The 21,098-nt window shown below is 34.8% G+C and overlaps 2 protein-coding genes across 2 annotated transcripts; both read left to right on the top strand.

Annotated features, from left to right (window-relative positions):
• Nucleotides 1-4: 4 nt before the first annotated feature.
• On the top strand, nucleotides 5-15,732 carry LOC110602061 (zinc finger MYM-type protein 1). The gene is made up of 3 exons (XM_043951375.1): nucleotides 5-86; nucleotides 188-372; nucleotides 14,380-15,732. Exons 1-3 carry the CDS (start codon nucleotides 5-7, stop codon nucleotides 15,730-15,732), a joined length of 1,620 nt encoding a protein of 539 aa, XP_043807310.1.
• An 87-nt stretch (nucleotides 15,733-15,819) lies between these two features.
• LOC122721957 lies at nucleotides 15,820-16,794 on the top strand. Its single transcript, XM_043951376.1, has 2 exons — nucleotides 15,820-16,143; nucleotides 16,228-16,794. Exons 1-2 carry the CDS (start codon nucleotides 15,820-15,822, stop codon nucleotides 16,792-16,794), a joined length of 891 nt encoding a protein of 296 aa, XP_043807311.1.
• Nucleotides 16,795-21,098: the final 4,304 nt, after the last annotated feature.

The following is a 21,098-nucleotide window of genomic DNA, read 5'->3' on the forward strand; positions in this document are numbered from 1 at the left end:
CACAATGGTGCTTGGTCTTCAACTGGCATATCTAGCTCTCAGAGTGTTCTCTCTCGTGCAGCAGGTTGTGGAGCTTGGACAGGCAGGTTTCCAGCTTGAATTTCAGCTTCTTCACGTGCAGCAGGAGGTTCCGCCATTGCTGGATTTTCTGCAGTAACCTGGAACTCAGTTTCTGGTGTAATTTCAGCTGTGGCAGATCGGGCAGTAGACGAATCTGCTGGTGCAGAAAATTCTGCAGCAGGGGCAGTAGGCGTTCTATTTGCTGGTGCAGTGACAGATCGGCTAGTAGATTCCAGACTTGTTGCTGGTGAAGATGAAGATGCTCTTGAGGCTTGGTTCCTCAAGTTTGCTTGCTTTCTTAAGCTCTTGGCGGTGCGTTCTATCTCTGGATCGTAAAGAAGATTTTCTTTACGGCCAGCCCTGGTCATAAAGGGAAAATACGTTAGTTAAATCAATTCCCCGGCAACGGTGCCAATTTTTAATAGTGGTTGTCGAAGCCGTAAAAAATAAACCTATTAAACAATCAACAATTAACTTGCAGATAGTGGCAATAGGGTCGAACCACAGGGAATTGACACCAAATATTTTTCTAATAATGACTAAGGCAAATAAATAACAAATAATTAAAAGAGGGGGGTTTTGTTTTGATAAATTAAATCTAGAAAGCAAGAGAAAGCAATAATTTAAATAAGTGAGAATATGAATGGGAAAGGGATTCTAGCTAAAGTGTGAGTCAATTTCATTTTGTTCAGAATTGATCATTGATTATCTAAGACTCCTATTTTATTTCAATAAATTAGTTTTGGTTGTGGAAGACGCTTCTCACAACCAAATTCCTCCTCAGTTCTAGTTTGATTAGGAAACGTTCGCCAATCAAACACTAATCAACGAGTTGCCAAGGAACGTCCTTGGGGCATTTAGCATCGAACAACTGTTGACTGCATTAAGACTTAGAGAAACCCAATTCTATCCTTGCCAACTGCGTGGTCAAGTCTAGATTATGCAACTGATTATATTTGTGTTCAAATAATATAAGCAATTACGGACTTAAATCATTCAAACAATTTATTACTCAAGCAATTTAAAAGCAATGGGCCCTTATTGATTCTAAAAGCAAAGTAACAATTATAGAAAAGATCAAGTTGCATAAATATTGAAAGCAAATAAGAGTTTAACAATGGAGTATTAAATCTCCCAATTCATCACAAATCTGAATTTCCTCAACTTCAACTAGAAAAGAAGGAAATTAGCCACTCATGGTGGGCAAAATACACAAAAGAAAGAAGAAAGGAAGAAAAGGACAAGCTGCTGTATTTTTTGCAGATTTCCGAAGATTGGATGCCCCCTTGCTGGTTTGGATGCTGCCCTTTTATAGCTGGAGAATCCCAATTCCAATTTGATTAGGGTTTTGAAATCTCAATTTGATTTAGTCTTCTTTGTAGTCTTTGATTCCTCCTTGGATTTTGTATTTTGTTGTAGATGGAATTCTCTTGGTAGAAGGACATCCTTATGGCTTTTGGATATGAGCTGGCAATGTTTGAAGTGAATTTGGGCTTTTATTCTTTTTAAATTTGATTTTTCCCTTTTTCCCGCTCTGCTGTCAATTTCTGCTGTCATTGTGATTGGGGCGGGTGATTTGGGCAAATCACTTGCCCCAATCGCTTTCTGTGAGTCTGTCCAGTTTTTCTGTCTCTGCAAGTGATTTGGCCAGTCTCTACGAGTGATTTGGCCAAATCACTATGACCCAATCACTTTTCCAGCTTTTTCTGCACTTTTTCTTCAATTTTCCAATTTCTTCCTTTTCTGTAAAAACAAGATAAAAACCATAAATTAAGCTAAAAAATGTGTAAATAAGTACTGATAAAGATAATAAAAATGTGACTAATTTATGCTTGATCACTTTCTTACTTACAACCTCAAAAACACATGAAAACATTTTAGAAACATATTTTACCCTTCTAGAGAGTTTCAACAATCGAGATTCCGCCGGAAAGCAGGAATTCCGATGCCAGAGTCTAGCCGGGTATTACATTCTCCCCTCCTTAAGGACATTCGTCCCCGAATGTTCACCAAATAAGCATAGCAAGGCATAACATACACATAAACATAAAAAAACACATAGATGCTAACCTTAAAAGAGATGAGGGTATTGCTGGAGTATAGACTCCCGTGTCTCCTAGTGATGTAAGCACAACCAACAACACTGATGAGCTAGCATTGCCTCAAGGAACAATTATAAGGTTGAGATCCAAGAGGTTGAAGGAAGCACTTCAAGGATTCATAAAGGAATATGTTGAAGCTTTGCAAGTTCATTTTGAAGTTGAAGAACAATCTGGCCATTCCAAGTCAATTAGGCCGAATGTGTTCTTATTGACAGTTCAAACTTTGTATTTATAGTGGGTAGTTATTTAAGAGTGGGTACTTATTTAGTAGTGGGTAGTTATTTAGCAGTTGGTAGTTAACCAGTAGTGGGTATTTAATCAGTAGTGGGTTGTTATCTAGTAGTGGATAGTTTACCAGTAGTGGGTAGTTATCTAGTAGTGGATAGTGGCATAGATCATGGGTCCATGCATAGTAGTGGGAAGTGGCAAAGATCATGGGTCTTTATTTAGGTTATATAAAGCATCTCTTTTTCCATATTGTAGACAGATTATCAATTATTCAATACAATTGCTTTATGCGATTCTTCTTTGAGAGCTTAAGAGAGATCTTGGTTCTTGACATTGCATCACGAATAAGATTTGATACTAACTTGTATGTTTCTTATTCTTGCTGCTTTTAAAATCAATCAGTTATAAGTGTTCTTAATTGCATGTTAATTAAGGGTGCTTTAGATTGGGGAGTTGTTTTCTGAACTAAGTTCTTTTTACTAGGGTATGTGTCGTTTCAGTCTCTAATAGGCTGGGGTTCCGCGTCACCCAGGTACATTCTTCTACGTTGTGGTGATTCCAAAGGACTTTCACCATCGGGATTTCTTTGTTCCTCAGATTTCTGATCTGCGTGTCTAGGATCCGCACCGGCTACTCAACATAGGTGAGATCTCCTAGGATCTCCACATCTGGCTCACTAAGAACCTTGCCCAGATCTGATACGAGCTTCCGTAACATGGAAACATGGAAAACCGGATGGATTCTTTCCATTGAAGCAGGTAAGTCCAACTTGTACGATACATTCCCGATCTTTTGCATGATTTCAAAGGGTCTGATGTACCGTGGAGCTAGCTTACCTTTCTTCCCAAAACGAATCACCCCTTTCATAGGAGACAACTTGAGCAATACCAAATCTCCCTCCTGAAACTCAACAAGCTTCCTGCGGACATCTGCATAGCTTTTCTGCCGACTTACAGCAGTCTTGATCCTTTCTCTAATGATGGGCACTACTCTGCTGGTGATCTCTACTAGCTCAGGCCCTGCTAAGGCCCTTTCTCCAACTTCTTCCCAGGAAACAGGTGACCTGCACTTCCTCCCATAAAGAGCTTCATAAGGAGCCATCTCGATGCTAGCATGATAGCATTTATTGTAGGCAAACTCCACTAAGGGTAGATGCTGCCTCCAAGAATCGCCAAAATCTAGCATACACATTTTGAGCATATCTTCGATTGTCTGGATGGTCCTCTCTGACTTTCCGTCAGTCTGTGGATGGAAAGCAGTGCTCAAATCCAACCTGGTACCCATAGCACTCTGCAGACTCCGCCAAAACATAGAGGTGAACTGGGGTCCCCTATCAGACACTATTAAAACAGGAGCCCCATGCAACCTGACCCCTTCATCAACAATCAACAAACACCTGCGCCAATTTATCCACAGAATAGCCACTTCTGACAGGGATGAAGTGAGCAGATTTGGTTAGTCTGTCCACTATCACCCATATAGAGTCCAATCTGTTGGACGCTGCCGGTAACCCCACCACAAAATCCATAGCTATATTTTCCCATTTCCACTCTGGAATCGTTAGTGGGTTAAACATTTCAGCCGGCTTCTGATGTTCCAACTTCACCCTCTGACATACTTCGCAGGCGGACACGCACTGTGCCACTTCTCTCTTCATAACTGGCTACCAATAAACTCTTTTCAGGTCTTGATACATCTTGGCGGCTCCAGGGTGAATACTGTATCTGACATTATGAGCTTCCCTCATAATGTCTCCCTTCAGACTCATGTCATCTGGTACACATAACCTATTCTCATAGTGGAGGATCCCCTTACTGTCAAATCTGAACTCTTCATTTTTGCCTGACTGAACAGTCCTAGCAATTTTCACTAACTCTGGGTCCTCATACTGTTTCTGAGCCACCTGCTCCAGAAACACGGGTGTTACTCTCATCTGAGCTATCAAAGCACCTGTACCAGACAACTCCAACTGCAGCCCTTCATCAATGAGCTTGTAAAACTCCCTTACCACCGGTCTTCTCTCTGCTGTGATATGGGATAGACTGCCAAGTGATTTTCGGCTTAGGGCATCTGCTACAACATTTGCCTTACCTGGATGGTACTGAATTGTGCAATCATAGTCACTAAGCAGCTCTACCCATCTCCTCTGCCTCAAGTTTAACTCTCTCTGACTCAAGATGTACTGCAAGCTTTTATGATCTGTGAAGATCTCACACTTTACCCCATAAAGGTAATGCCTCCACATCTTGAGTGCAAAGATCACAACTGCTATCTCTAGGTCATGTGTAGAATAATTCAACTCATGCTTCTTCAGCTGCCTAGAAGCATAAGCAATTACCCTCTCATTTTGCATCAGCACACAACCAAGTCCCACACGGGACGCATCACAAAACACTGTGAAGTCTTCATTACTGGTAGGCAGAGCTAACACCGGTTATGACGTCAATCTCTTCTTCAGCTCTTCAAAGCTTTCCTCGCACTGCTCAAACCACACAAACTTCTGATTCTTCTTAGTTAATTTGGTCATAGGAGCGGTAATTTTAGAGAAGTCCTGAACGAACCTCCTGTAGTAACCTGCCAAACCCAAAAGCTCTTGATTTCTGTTACTGTAGTGGGTCTAGGCCAGTTAGCTACAGCCTCTACCTTCTTGGGGTCCACTTCAATTCCGTTTTCTGATACAACATGCCCCAAGAATGAAATGCTCCTCAACCAGAATTCACACTTGGAGAACTTGGCATACAAGCCGTGCTCCCTCAGGGTCTGCAAAACTAACCTCAGATGATGGGCATGCTCCTCTGCGTTTCTAGAATACACTAGGATATCATCAATGAAGACAATAACAAAGTGATCTAGATACTGGCTAAACACTCTGTTCATGAGATCCATGAATGCTGCAGGGGCATTGGTCAGCCCAAACGGCATTACTAGGAACTCATAATGCCCATATCTGGTCCTGAATGCCGTCTTCGGCACATCTTCTTCTCTTATTCTCAGCTAATGGTACCCGGATCTCAGATCTATCTTGGAGAAACAACCGGCTCCTGCTAGCTGGTCGAATAGATCGTCGATCCTAGATAACGGATACTTATTCTTGGTAGTGATTTTGTTCAACTACTTGTAGTCGATACAAAGTCTCAAGGATCCATCCTTCTTCTTTACAAACAGCACTGGAGCACCCCAAGGTGAGGTACTCGGTCGGATGAAACCCTTGTCTACCAACTCTTGCAACTGCTCCTTTAGCTCCTTCAACTCTGCTGGTGCCATCCTGTAGGGAGGGATAGAGATTGGCCTGGTTCCAAACTTCAAAAATTTTTAATCCAGAGAGAAACACAGGACAGAGTGCAAGAACATGGGTAGAGACAAAAACACGGGACTATAATACCCGGCTAGACTCCGGTATCGGAATTCCTACCGTCCGGTGGAATCTCGGATATCGAAAACCTCTAAAAGGGTAAAATCATGTTTTTATAAAATGTTTTAATGTATTTTATGGTTTTAAACAAGAAAGAAATTAAGTTTTGAATGAAAATAACCTTGAGAGGAAGACTCAGGTTTGGCCGCCGAACCTGAAGTTCGGCTGCCGAACATGCATGCGCTTCGGGAGCGCTTTAGGCCCCCGAAGGCATAAGTGAGGGAAGTCTAGGTTCGGCCGCCGAACCTTAATTTCGGCCGCCGAACATGGCATGCATGCGGAGGCACGTTAGGCCCCCGAAAGTAGCCTGGCCAGCCACCTATAAAGGGGTCCCTTGTCCGAAACGGACGAGCTTTTCTCCCCATTTTCGGCCAAGGTGAGCTCTCCGCCGTCCCTTGTTGATTTTGAGCTTCTTCCTTCAAGTTTTCATGATTCCTTATGGATTTTAACTTGGTTTTTGAAGATTTCGAGCTTAGATCGAAGTTGTGAAGCTTGGAGACCTCAGGAACCCATCTTCCCCAAATCTCCAAGTTAGGTCACACTCTCTCTCGATCTTCAAGAGGTAAGAGTTGATCTTGAGCTCATTATATGTTTAAACAAGTTTTATGAAAGTTTATGGGGTAGAAATGCATGTTTAGGTTTTTATTGAGTTTATGGGTTAATGTTGAGTTTTTGAGCAATGTGGGTTGTTTATGTATGTTTGATGTGTTGTAGTTAGGGTTTAGGATAGTTTGAAGCCCCTAGGAGCTTATGTATGTATGTATGCATGTTGTGGAAGTGTTGGCTTTGAGTTGAGTGGTTTGGGAGGCATATGTGCATGAGTTGAGGCTGAGTTATGCCTTTGGAAGAACTCAGGTTCGGCAGCCGAAGGGACTTTCGGCCGCCGAACCTGCCTGTGGAGGCCAGCCTTTGGCTGCCGAACCCTGCCCCCGAAAGTGGACTTTCGGCTCTGGAGAGAAGTTTCGGCCGCCGAAGGTGCCGCCGAACATGCATGAGTTTCGCCTCTGGAGGGAACCTTCGGCCGCCGAAAGTGCCGCCGAAGGTGCATGACTTTCGGCTCTAGAGGGACTTTCGGCCGCCGAAAGTGCCCTGTGCAGCCTTCCTTAGCATGTTTTCTATGATTGTTTTGAGGTGTTTTAGGGGGATTTTGGGGAGTATTTTAGAGTCATGTTCATGTATGTTTGGTCCCTTATTTGAGTCCACATGTGTAGGTTCGAACCCCAGGAATCGAGGACCCCAGCAGTGAGTCAGCTACTCCAGTGTCTAGTCTGAGCTAGCCAGAGGTGAGTGGAATAACTCTTTATGTTTTTAAGTAAATAATGAATATTTTAGCATGATTCACGCATCATGGATACCATGTGATATGTTAGGGTGTTTGCATTAGTATTCACGAGTATGTTGCATTGCATATTATGTTGTTGATGTGGATGAATGTTGAATGATCCATTAGTCCTCGTATGATATGATGATGATATGGTATGGAAGTCCAGGAAGACCCATTCTACGTCCCTGGCATATTGGAATGTTATGATATGTTATGTAAGAGGAAGTCCAGGAAGACCCATTCTACGTCCCTGACACTATTGGATATGTAGAGGACTATTGGTGACAAGTTCATCCTTAATGTGATTTGTTTGAGATGTGATGCATTTCATGAAAGCATGAACTTTTAATATAATGTTTTGTTATTCTGCTCACTGGGCTCTTGTAGCTCACCCCACTCCTTTAATGCCCCAGGTTTGCAGGTACGGGATGGACCGGGAGGTCAGCTAGAATAATGTCATGGTCATGTAATAGCTAGTAGTGGAAATGATAAATATTGAATTGTAATGTTTAGTACAGTAATGTAATGTAATGGTGTTATTGAGGATAGAATTGTGCTTGACCCTAGTGCGTTGTTAATCCCTTTTGAGTACATGATTTTAATGATGTTTATGTAAACCAAACTTAATACATGTTATGTCACCCCATTGGAGCATTGATGAGGACTCCAAGGAGGGGTTAATGTTTATGATTATGTTTATGAGTTGTGCATGCACAGGTTGAGTTTGGTGATTAAATGAGAGAAGTTCAAAATTTTTATGTATGTGTTGATCATGTATGGGATTAAACAGGTATACAGGATGAATGTTTGGCTTGCTACGGGTCCCAGCGGCCTTATGCCGATCTGGATCCTAGCGCCGGTAGCGGTCCGATTTTCGGGTCATTACAGGGACAGTCCCATGTTTTTCTCTGTTTCTTCAGAATCCCTCCAATTTTTTTTAGATTTCTCTTTAAAATATCTCCTTCATTCCTTGACTTATTTTGACCTGTAAAAACACTATAAATGAGGTAAAAAATCAAGTAATAGACTAAAACTAAAAATCATAATTTAAACATAAAACTCTAATAAAGCTAATAAAAATCAGTCAAAATAGGTGGATGTGGTTCAAAAACTATATGAGTAAATGTGTAAAATTTTACCTTATCAGGCATCGATCAATCAGGTAGATCAATGTGAGCCACACATGCTGTCTTCTAAAAAATAACGTCAAAAACATAAACAACATCATATGATTCATATGGATACACATGAACCCACAACATACATATCATATCATTAATGCACATGTACATTTTCCTGGCATTACATACAAGCATATATATAACAAGACAGAACTCTACATCCTATCCCTAGTGGATATGCATTTTTCTAATCGTGCTTGCCCTCTAATGTCTATGAGCCCAACACTCTAGATCTGACTATATAGACCTAGGGCTCTTATATTAATTTGTAACAATGAGGAAATTAGACCACTATCGGCACTAGGATGCAAATTGATTTAAGGTCACTGAACTCATAGTAAACCCACTATACATCTTGTTATATCTGATATAATCCTAACATGATCTTAAAACATACATAAAATATCATCATAACATGAACCAAACTCGGTATGTGTGTATATCCATAATTGTAAAAATAAACCTATACTAAAACCCTCATCAAATACTCCAGTATAGTCAACATTACATACCACAGTTTGATTCAAACATAATATGAATTTAAAACTCTTACATACTAAGATTATTAACAAGGGGATTATAAAAGAAAAAAAAGGGCAAAGCACAATACTAAATATAATAATATTACATGTCCATAACTAAACTATTATATAAGAGATTATACCTAAGAAAACTGTTGAATTCCCATGCTAACTCTAATCCTGCAAACACTGGGGTTAGGAGAAAGGGATAAGCTACTATAGCCTAGTGAGTAAAAACATGACATAAAACAGTTTAATAAAATATATGTTCGTATGTATGCATTATAATACAAACAAGTCACAACAAGGTGGACTTGTCACTAGTAACCCTTCATAAAATCCAATAGAGTCCGGCCTACAATGAGTGCTCCTCAAGACTTTCTCTTAAACATAACATATCCATAGTGTCAGGACAACAGAATAGACACTCTGGTCTTTCTCTTACACAATCCCAGGGGTATAGAATGGGTCTTGATATGGACTTTCATATCCATCATACATAAAAATATCATATCATGCTTGAGGGCTAGTGGTCATTCAACATCCATCCACAACAACAATTAAATATGCAATACATCATATTTGTGAATGTAATATAGAATAACACATTCAAATATACATGACATTCGTGATGCATGAGCATGCTTAAATATTTAATTTGATTACAATAAGAGTTTAGTTTAGTTCTACTCACTTTTTACAAACACGAGCCTTGCTCTTTAGACCTTAGTGGAAGCCTCTGCGATCTTTCAAGTTTGATCCTATACAGATGGACTTAAATAAGAAACAAAATATAACTTTTATACTCTTAAAACTACCACAAGACACCTCTAAAAGCATACAAGAAAATCGTAGAAAATAGACTGGAAACGGCTGAACATGGGACTTTCAATGGCAGGTTCGATGGCCTAAAGTCTCTTTACAGATTCCAAAGTCTCAACTTTCGAAAGCAGGTTAGGTTGCCAAAGGTGGTAGCTTTCACAAGCAGGTTCGTCGGCCAAACATGGGTTTCTCTGTAATGTAGAGCTTAATTTTGCCTCTTCTCTATAGCCTCCAAATCACAATCACAGCCACATGTAATAGCCAAAAACCATTTCATATCAATTTAGGAGCTCTTAATCAGCTAGAAAGCCCCAAAAATAGTAACATGCAAATGACCCCATACACTTAACATCCAAAACTGAAAATAAAAGGAAAAAAATTTCAATTTTACATGCAAATAAAAAAAATAACTACCCAAGACAATATGAAATCTCAGTTGTAACTTAAAAATGATAAGGTTTCAAAAAAACTAAACTCTTAATGAAGCTGCATTAACAAAAGATCTGAGAAGAGGAGGGAAAGGAAGATTCGTGAAAGGGCTCCAATACTTATCAAAACTTGAAACTCTTATTAAAGTTTCAAAACAAAGATCAATTTCTTAAAAGAGAAGGATTTTGATAAAAACTATGTTGAAAATAAGAAAAGGAATTAAAATTAAAATTACCTTCTGAATCAAGAATGAAGGGAAAATAGTTTCATTCTCGAGTTGGGAGTGAGTTTTTATGGATGATCATTTAAAATCACACTCGGCGACTAAACTTGATATTTTTTTTTCAAAATAATTTTTGTATAAAAATCCAATTTATTTTTTAAAATTTGAAATTTCATGATTTCAAATTTGAATGTAAATTACGTTTAAATTTAAATTCGGATACCAAAATTTAGCATGATATTACTATATATATATATATATATATATATATATTATTTTTTATTTTTTTTTGGAGCTTCTTGGAGAAGTGGAAGTTAATTATGTCCTTGACCTAACGTTAAAGATATAATTATTGCAATAAAGCGAGCGTGCGGTTGTAATTTTATAAAGGTAATTTAGGGAAGGATACAGGAAAAGGTGTTTATTATAATAATAATAATTTATTATCCATTAAAGGAATAAAGCTAGAAAGTTGCTCGTAAAACAAAGTCGGCACATTTGCTGAAATATCATTTGTTATCTCCGAGAACTTTAATCTTACTTTTTAATATTTTAATTAAATCTAGCATATCTTGTTCAAGGATTGGATTTTGTCGACTCTAGTCCATCACTCTCAACTTTCAACAATTTCCCCTTTTTTTTTCTTTCTTTTTTTTAATGTTTTCATTGGAAAGACATTATGCAATTATTGAAATTAAATTCTATTAAAAAAGACGATAATTTAATATTATTTATTTAAATTTTAAAAAATAAATATTATAATATGTTGCATAGGAAAAGGGTGACTTTGCATGTTGCAAAAAGGGAAAAATTTCAGTTAATAGTTGAATTAGGTATATAAAATTCAACAATTTCCTATCAACAAAGCAACACATCAGTCATGTCATGTTATGTTTTGTGCTTTTAAAGGGAAACATTAAAGCAAATTATACTCTTTAATTAGACATATGAGAAAGTCCAAACTAAATCATGGAACACATTTAGCCTTTAATTTTGGTTTAAATTAAATCAACGGTTCATCATCAAATCAGTCACTGATGCTAATATATGAAATCTTATTTGCCCTAATTATCTAATTTATTGGTGGAATATTTATTATTTATTGTTGGCAGATTAATTAATAATAAATTTTTATCTCATAAATAAACTCGTACTCTTATGTTGTGCCCTCTTATTACAAAAAAAGCAGTTTGGCGACACCAATTCGAGAGAAGCAATAATTGTTGAGATCAATGCATTTAAGAATTTGGGATCGATTCCTCGATCTATGGCTCTTAATATAGTAGGATGGAAATGGATATTTTAGGTCAAAGAAAAAGCAAAGGAAAGTATTGATCAATATAAGGCTCAGTTAGTAGCTATGAGTATCCATCAAAGGCTTGAACTTGACTTTAAAGAGACATTTTCTTCGGTAGTAAAGCCAACAATCATGCGAGTAAGTCTTGCGATTACCATGATAAAAGAATGGATATATGACAATTTGATGTCTCAAATGATTTCTTGCACGGATACTTAGAAGATGATGTCTACATGGAGTAGCATCTGGATTTTCAAGATCATAACAAACCCGACCATGTTTGTAAACTGAAGTGTTCACTTTATAGTTTTTAGCAAGTTTTATGCCATTGTATAAAAAAATTGGCTTCTTCATTTCTTGCTCATGGATTCTCCATGTGTAATGTTAATTCATTCTTTTTATTATCGTGCTAATGGACTTGAAATTTTCTGCATATTGTACATTGATGATATTATTCTAATTAGCAATAATCATTCTTCTATTAAGCAACTTATCACAAACTTGAAGCAAGATTTCCTTTTGAAAGATATTGGTGAGTTAGAATACTTTCTTTGCATAGAAATCAGCTAGTCTCCATCTCACCCAGAGCAAATTCACTCATGATTTGTTAGAAAAGTCTAACATGGCTGATTGTAAGGGTTGCACGACTCCAACAAGTCTCAAAGACTAAATACATGCCCCTCCAAAGCCTCTAATGCATGAAGATGCCACATTATTTTGAAGCACAGTTGGAAGATTACACTACCATGCTTTCATGAGGCTCGACATTACTTATTGCATTGATAAAGTTAATTCCTCAATTCTCCACAGAAAAATCATTTGGTAACAGTAAAAAGAATACTGTGGTACTAACAATATACATGAGGTCATGGCATCCTCATTGCAATTAAACGTTAATAGTGATGTGGATTGGGCAAGTGAATTAAAAGATTGAAAGTCAACAATTGGTTTTGTTATTTTATGGGTAATAATTTTGTTAGCCAAACAAAAAACTATGGCTCATTCATAAACTAAAGCCGAATACTAAACTATTAGTCAAGCAACCAATGAAGTTACTGGGATACAAATATTGTTATGTGAAATTCAACGGCCTACTTATACTCTTAATTTGTGGTATCACCTACGTTTCCGCAAACTGATATTTCATGTTAAAACTAAACACATCGAGGTAGAATTACTATTTCGTACATAATAAAGTGTCCAAGAATGAGCTTCTTGTTAAATTTATCTCTGCAAAAGACCAATTAGTTGATATTTTTATAAAATCACTATCACAGCCATGATATAAAAAGCCTATAGGATCAACTTACTATTTGAACTAAAACTAAGTATGGACTACATGCAGGGGCGGAGGAACGGTATGGCAAGGGGGCACGTGCCGTACCGGCGACCGGAAAATGCTTTGAAGGGGGATGAAGGTGCCGCAGCGGCGCAGCCGGTAGTGTCGCAGCAGTGCAGTTGCAGCGTTTTGGTTTGGAGGATGAAAAAGAAGGAAGGCGGCTGGAAATAATAGAAGTTTGAATGTTTTATTTTTTTTTTTAGGGTTCTTCAAAACGACGTCGTTTTGAAAATTTTATTTAAAAAAAAAATTAAATTAAACGGTGCCGTTTTGTAGCCTTAAATAGGGAAAAAAATAAAAGTTAAAACGTATATATACATATGCAGAAGCCTAAGTTCAATGCCACAACACCAATATCAAAGCAAAGCACGAATATCAAGGCCACAACTCAGCCTGCCTCTGCCAGTCTGCCTGCAACCTGCCTGCCTGTCTCCTCGCCTGTGCTACTGTGCCGCCGGAATCCGCCGCCGGTCAGGTGAGTCTGCTTTTTTTTTTGTTTTGTTATTTGTTTAATTAATTAAATGTTCAATTTATTAGGGTTTATTCAATTACAATTAGTGATTAATTATCAATTTGTTGAATAAATTAGTTACAATAATATTATAATTGTTGTGTGTTTTACATACTTTTGAAATTGATGTTAAATTGTTTAAATTTGTTCAATTAATTGAGTATTTAATTTAGGGTTTATTAAATTAAAATTAGGGATTAATCATGAATGTGTTGAATAAATTAGTTACCAATCATATTGTTTAATGTTTATGTGTTTTACATACTCTTGAAATTGATGTTAAATTGTTAATTATGATACTAATTATGTATGTTTGTGTGTTATACATAAATTTAGGTTTTATTTAAATTTAGATATTGAGAAATTTAAATTGAATTTTATACACAAACTATTAAGTTAATTTAATTGTTAAGTTAATTCCTAATCTACTAAACCCTCTTAATTTTTTTTTAAGAAAAGAAGAAATCATAATACAATAAAGGAGAATATTGTGGAATGCTTATTTAGTATACTTCTAGTATTCCACAACCAAACAAAAGTTCAAAAATAAAACAATAACAGAAAGAAAATTGTACCAATAAAGAGCACTCTCACTGCCCAAGAACGAGTAAAACCCCAACTCCACATAGAAAATTACTTCATTGAAAACAGTAGAATAAAAACAACAAATAAATTCTAATTAAATGTGAATTACTAATAGTAGGTAACCTTTTATACTTTAATTGGAATATATTGTATAATTTTGGTAGGCCACTGACGAATTTATGTCAAGTACATAAGAAACTTAAATAGTTAAATTGATAGTCTTTGATGAATGTGTAATTGATTTTAATATTTTATTTGTTTATTTAAATAGGAATTACAATAATGATCGACAAATATTTTACCAAACTACCAAAAAATTCAGAACCTTTAAATTGAAAACCAAAGGAGAAAGTTGCTTTTGTTGAGAAAAAAAGTCTTGCATCAGATGATGATATTATTGGTGATCTTGGACTGCGAAAACCAATTGATAGTTATCCATTTGAAATTAGAGATTCATTAAGGAGAAGATACTTAGCTAAAGGCCCTTGTCAACCAGTTGGGCATGAATTTCCATTCACTCTTATTCGCGAAAAGAATCGAAGGTTTCAAGTTGCTTGGTTCAAGGATTATGAATGGTTAGAGTATAGTGTATCTAAAGACAAAGCTTATTGTTTATATTGTTATTTGTTTGCAAATAACAATAGAAGTGGGGGAAATGTTTTTACTGAGATTGGTTTTAATAACTGGAAAGATGGAAGACGTGCATTTGTTAATCATGAAGGAAGTCCTGGTAGCTCACATAGTGGTTGTAGAATGAAGGTCGAGCAATATCGTAATCAAAGAGGGAATGTGAATCAGCTATTGGCAAGACAAACTGCTGCTATGGAAGATGATTATCGCACTCGATTGTCAACGGTTGTAAGTGTTGCTCGAATACTTTTAGAGGAAGGTTTGCCTTTTAGAGGACATGATGAATCTGCAGAGTCACTCCACCGAGGTAATTTTCTAGAACATATTAGTTGGGTATGCAAGCGAGAAGAAAATGTAAATAAAGTGATGGGAAAGAATGCTTCAGGAAATAATCAATTGACTTCTCCTACGATTCAAAGGGATATTATTGAATGTTGTGCAATGGAAACGAGAAAGATCATATTAAATGAGCTAGGGGAGAAGAAGTTTGCTCTTTTGGTTGATGAAGCCCGAGATTGTTCAGTAAAGGAGCAAATGTCTTTGGTGTTGAGATTTGTTAATGACAAAGGAATGGTTTTGGAATGTTTTCTTGGATTGGTTCATGTGAATGAGACTTCTGCAAAAGTTCTAAAAAATGCTATTGATACTTTTTTTGCCAAGCATGATTTATCACTTGCAAAACTCATAGGGCAAGGTTACGATGGAGCTGCAAACATGAGCGGTGAATTTAATAGGTTAAAAACACTCATTCTAAAAGAAAACAAAAATGCACATTATATTCATTGTTTTGCCCACCAACTTCAGTTAGTTGTTGTGACTGTTTCACATGAATCAGAGAGTGTAGGTGATTTCTTTGAAACATTGTCAATGATAGTGAATACAATTGGAGCTTCGTGCAAAAGAAATGATTCTCTTCGAGAAATACACAATGAGGAAGTGTTAAATCAAGTGGAGATGGGTGAGATTTCAACTGGAAGAGGTCAGAATCAAGAAATAAGTTTAGCTCGGCCTAGTGATACACGTTGGGGTTCTCACTACACAACAATAGTTAGACTTTTTGACATGTAGAATTCAGTTGAAAGAGTGTTGTTGGCAATAAACAAACTAGTTGAAAGTCTTAAAATCCGACAGTCTGCTAAGGGTGTATTTGATAAGATGGATTGTTTTCAATTTGTTTTTATTGGAAAGTTCATGATGAAGATTTTGGGAATTACAAATACCCTATCAAAGATTCTGCAAGCAAGAGATCAAAATATAGGATATGCACTCAATATGATTAATGTTGTGAAAAATAAGTTGCAAGAATTGAGGGAAGATGGTTGGGATAATTTATTGAAAGAAGTAACTGAATTTTGTGAAGGACATTCTATTGATGTGCCTAATATGGAGAATTTTGTTCATGGTCGATCTCGAAAAAGGCTTAAGGGTGGAGAACCAATGACATATCTTCATCATTTTCGGATCGATATCTTCATAAAGGTATTTACTTTTACCTTATTTTAAAAGCATTGATAATTATTTAATTATATAATATAATTCAACCTTTAATTTATATGATATTAGGTAATTGATGTTATTGCAATGGAAATGGATAAACACTTCACTGAGGCAAATACAGAGCTACTTAGATGTGTGATGTGTTTGGATCCTTCAAATTCTTTTGCAAATTTTGATCATGTCCGCTTATTGCAACTAGCTAAGTTGTATTCAGATGATTTTAGTTCCACTGATATAATTGAGCTTGATCATCAACTTCAAAATTATATCTGTGATATGAGATCAAATGAGATATTCTCAAATATTTCCAATCTTGGAGATCTTGCAAAGAAGATGGTGGAGATAAATTACCACACTTATTTCCCTTTAGTCTACCGACTAATCGAGTTAGCGTTGATATTGCCGGTTGGAACAGCTAGTGTGGAAAGAACTTTTTCGGCGATGAATGTGGTGAAGACTGATTTACGCAACCGATTAGGAGATAACTTACTATCAGACTGTTTGGTGTGTTACTTTGAGAAAGAAATTTTTAAGAGTATCGATGATGAAGTGATTATGCAATCTTTTCAAAACTTGGCGTCTAGAAGAAACCAATTGCGACCACTAAAAATTCGTCGACCAAATCCTTGTTAGATGTATAAATAATAGATTTATTTTGTTCAGTAAAAAATATTGGATTTGTTATCTATAAAATTATATTGGATCTATTGTGTTGGATAAACATGTTAAATCATTTGGAAAATGTCCATATTTTAGGGATGTTTTGCTAAAATTTCGGTAAATTATTAATGTCGCGCTAAGCCAGTGGTGCCCTACCAAAGGGAAGCTCCTGACTCCGCCACTGACTACATGGACATGATAAGGTTAATAACTCAGTTTAATCACAATTGAAATCTATCTACTGTATTATATTTTATCTCTATTTTCTGTATTTTATCTCATATACATATCTTATCTTGTATATTCTATATATATATATATACATGATCAGATTATTCAATCAATGATCTCTACACTGTGGACTCTTTAACAATTTTTTTTCTTCTTTATTTACAGGTCCCTAGTTAAGATCCTATGTCATGGGACCTATTTGTGAAGCTGCACCCATCCATCATCAATAATATATAAGATGATGAATATCTATTTATTAATTATTGTGCATAGTAATTCTATAGTAAATGTTAACTTCAAAACTTAGCTAAGATATCACCCATTAGAAATATTGAGACAATAATTTTAAAATTGAAATTTTTAGATTAAAATGGAAAACACAAAAGCATTTTGTTTTTATTATTAAATTATTCTAAATAGGAGCTTTTTAAATAAAAAAAATTGATCAAATCAAATTAATTTAAAAGTTTAGATTGATTTTTTATTCATTTCGATTCGGTTCGATTTTTAATTTTAAAAATTTCAATTATTTTAATTTAATTTTAATAAAAAGAATTAAATCGATCTGATTAATGATAATAGTATATTATTTTTAATAATATAGAGATTCGACGATAGTTAAAATTGAAATATTTCAATCAAATTTTAAGATATTAAAAGTAAGGATAAACAATAAAAAATCTATTAAAAAATCCAATCGATCAAATTGAATTAAATCAAATCGATTCGATTTGATTTTTTCAAACATTGAAATTTTGATTTTTAATTTATTTAATTCAATTCGATTTTAAACCGAACTGATCGGATACTCACTCCTAACTCTAAAATATACCAAATCACAAATAATAATTAAATATGATTTTCACAAAATAATTATATAATATAAACACTATCTTATTTAAACAGTAAACTCACATGGAGGTAACATGTTATTGCACTATTTGAGACTTGCAATTAACGACACAATGGATGGGTTTGGTCAATGTCGTTTGTAGCTAGCAATTAAGAAAGCTCATGAGCTCATACGTAATTTCTGGATATTTGTTTCCTATTTCTACACAAAAAAATTACCATTTGGGTTAATTTGCCTAATTTAAGCTATACGTCCATTTCCATTAATTTGACATTCAACTGAAATATTTTTATTAATTTCTTTCTCTTTCCGCTTCCATACCATGTGTTATAAACAACTCCAAAATTTTTATTTTGGCTGAATATATAAATTATTTTGTAAATAATTTAAAATAAAATTTTAAATTATTAAATATTTTCATTTATAGTTAAGCACAATTTTTTCACTTATTGATATATTTTTTATTTTTTCGATCTGAAAATGAGAGAAATGTTGATTGATTGGTTTAGATAATTTCTTTGATATCTAAGTTAGTACTGAATATATAGATAATATTACCTTAGACATATCTAGGATGTCCTTTTTGTATTCACTGTTGTCGAAATTTTTTCAAGATTAGAATTATTCATAGAATCTATCTATGGTTTGAAAATTGTCTTAAATCAAAAGTGATAAATTAATAGTCATGTGTGATCTAGAATATTATAATGGGAGATTTATATTTTAGTTTCGGGATATTGTCATTATTAATAAGTCAGTCCCTACATTTTCAGAAACATATTAAAACATCTTTAACTTTTCTCTCTGTCAACGAAATAGTCATTCTGTTATCTTTTCCGTTAAAAATAGATAAAGGATGAGAGAAAATTTTTAAAATCCAATTTTACATTCAAATAAAACCCTTTATTTAGTTCTTGGATATTGCTATTATTAACAAGTCAGTACCTACATTTTCAAAGATATATTAAAACGTTTTTACCTTTTCTCATATCTATTAAAACATCCTTATCGTTTCCTTTCGTCAATAAATAGTTCCTTCTCCTCCTCCTTAAAAAAGAAGAAAAAAGAATAAGAAGAAGAAGATGAAGGAAAAAAAAAAAGAAAAAGAAGAAAAAAGAAGCAGAAGAAAGAGAAGAAGAAGAAGATGATGATGAAGAAGAAAAAGAAGAAGAAGAAGAAGAAAAATCTTCTCCTCCTCCTTCTTCTTAAAGAAGAAGAATAAAAAAAAGAATCGAAGAAGAAGAAAAGAAGAAGAAGAAAAAGAAGAACCAAAGAAGAAGAAGAGGAGGAAGAATCAAGTGAAGAAGAAGAAAAAAAAGGAGGAGGAGGAGGAGGAAAATAATGAGATAATTTGGTCTTTTACTAAATTTTTAACGGCATAAATATACGGAATGATTATTTTGTTGACGGAAAGAAAAGATAAGGATGTTTGAATAGGTTTCTGAAAATGTAAGAACTAATTTATTGATAATGGTAATATCCAGAAATTAAATTATAAATCTCCCTATTATAATTTATAAAGGATTTTTTGTTATTTTTAAAGAAGTAGCGGTATTGATTTAGAATTATTTATTTTACAAAATTCTTTTTTGTTATTTTTAAAAAAGTAGCGGTATTAATTTAAGATTATTTATTTTACAAAATTTCGACTATATATTTGAAGTGTTTATTGAAAAATTCAGACTAGAGTCACCGAATATGGTTCTAATCGGATCTGATCTAGATTATGTGATGTTTGAATCGGATCTAATAATTCAATTGGACTAATAGGTTGGATCTAATAATGCAATCAAACTTTTAAGATAAAATATATAATGGAGAAGAATCAATCGGCCATTTACAACAATTTTTTTTTTTTAGAAAAAGAAACGTAATTTATAAATATAAAACCATATAAAAAAAAGGGGTGTGAGGACAGGACAGAAAAAGAGATATGATATTGTCATAAAAGATATATGATGCAGAGATATGGTATATAAACTGTCAAAATTACTACTGTTGAAGAAAACTATGTTAAATAAAATCAAATAAAATAAAATCTGGAAACATTAATTAAAGATTCTGAGAATAATCCTGAATCAAGAAACTTTTGGTTGTTAGCAAAAATTCAAGTTGGTTTCAGAACTTTGTACTGGCCTCTCTCTCTCTCTCTGTCATTCTGTGTGCGTGGAGTAAGAGAGAGAGAAAAGGAAGAAGGAAGCAGGTGGTGGAGAAGGCGAAGGAGAAGGTGGTCAGCTAGCCACCTAGGTTTATAGTAACATGTGACACTGCTAGACAAAAGCATGAAAATTTCGTAACGTAGTCCTGTTAATTAAGAAAGATTTGTTATAATAAAACATTATAGTAAGACATGACACGTGTCATGTCGTGTAAGGCAGGGAAAGGTCATGTGACATTACCATTGACAATCACTCACGTAGTTATGTTCCAAACAAGGAAGTATGACAATTATACATGAGAGAGATTCACCTTCCTTCTTCTTCTTTTCTTTTCTTTTTTTCTTTTACCATATAATTCTTCTAAATTAATTAATTGTTTATTCCTACCGTAGTTATTTTACATTTTTTTTAAGAATCGAACCCTCTAATATTTGAATGACACATTAGTTTAATAAAACATAGAGAGTTTAAACTCAGACAACCTAGTTTGGTTGGCCAGCGAGATATGGTACTTGATTCCAGGTCCTGAGTTCGAGCTATACTCCTCCCCTTCATTGCCTCTAGAAAGGAATTTAAATGCCGTAAAATTGTATGGGAAGAAAAGTAGAGAATTTGATTTAAAAACAAAAAGAAAGAAAAGGGAGAGAGGTGAATAAACATTTTTAAGAGAAAAATACACTTTAGTACTATGTACTTTCATACTTTTACAATTTAGGATCTAAATATTTTCTTATTGTAAAAGAAAGCATGTATTTCTATGTTAGCACCATGAGAATTAATAGCTCATGACATTAAGTTTCACTCATGACAAGTTGACGTCAGCTCCCATTTGATGATAGTATTGATGTGGCATGTTGACACAATATTTATGGATGCCACGATTAGTTTTATAGATGAAATTGATTTTCTTAATTTTTTTATTTTAATAATAAATAAAGAAATTTAGTCGAAAAATTCTTGTTTCTAATCTAAATTAAGTTTAAATTATAAATCTAAGTTTAATTTTGATAAACAGTTAAAAGTAAACTGAAACA

The sequence above is a fragment of the Manihot esculenta genome, chromosome 15 (assembly GCF_001659605.2).
Source record: "Manihot esculenta cultivar AM560-2 chromosome 15, M.esculenta_v8, whole genome shotgun sequence".
Lineage (NCBI taxonomy): Eukaryota > Viridiplantae > Streptophyta > Magnoliopsida > Malpighiales > Euphorbiaceae > Manihot > Manihot esculenta.

Bases quoted from the DNA above. Each gene is read 5' to 3' on its own strand.
- LOC110602061 (XM_043951375.1), top strand. From the start codon at position 5: ATGGTGCTTGGTCTTCAACTGGCATATCTAGCTCTCAGAGTGTTCTCT. The intron at 87-187 runs GTTTCCAGCTTG...GTGTAATTTCAG, and splicing joins TGTGGAGCTTGGACAGGCAG to CTGTGGCAGATCGGGCAGTA. The intron at 373-14,379 runs GTGCGTTCTATC...TGAAAACCAAAG, and splicing joins GCTTTCTTAAGCTCTTGGCG to GAGAAAGTTGCTTTTGTTGA.
- LOC122721957 (XM_043951376.1), top strand. From the start codon at position 15,820: ATGGATTGTTTTCAATTTGTTTTTATTGGAAAGTTCATGATGAAGATT. The intron at 16,144-16,227 runs GTATTTACTTTT...ATATGATATTAG, and splicing joins GGATCGATATCTTCATAAAG to GTAATTGATGTTATTGCAAT.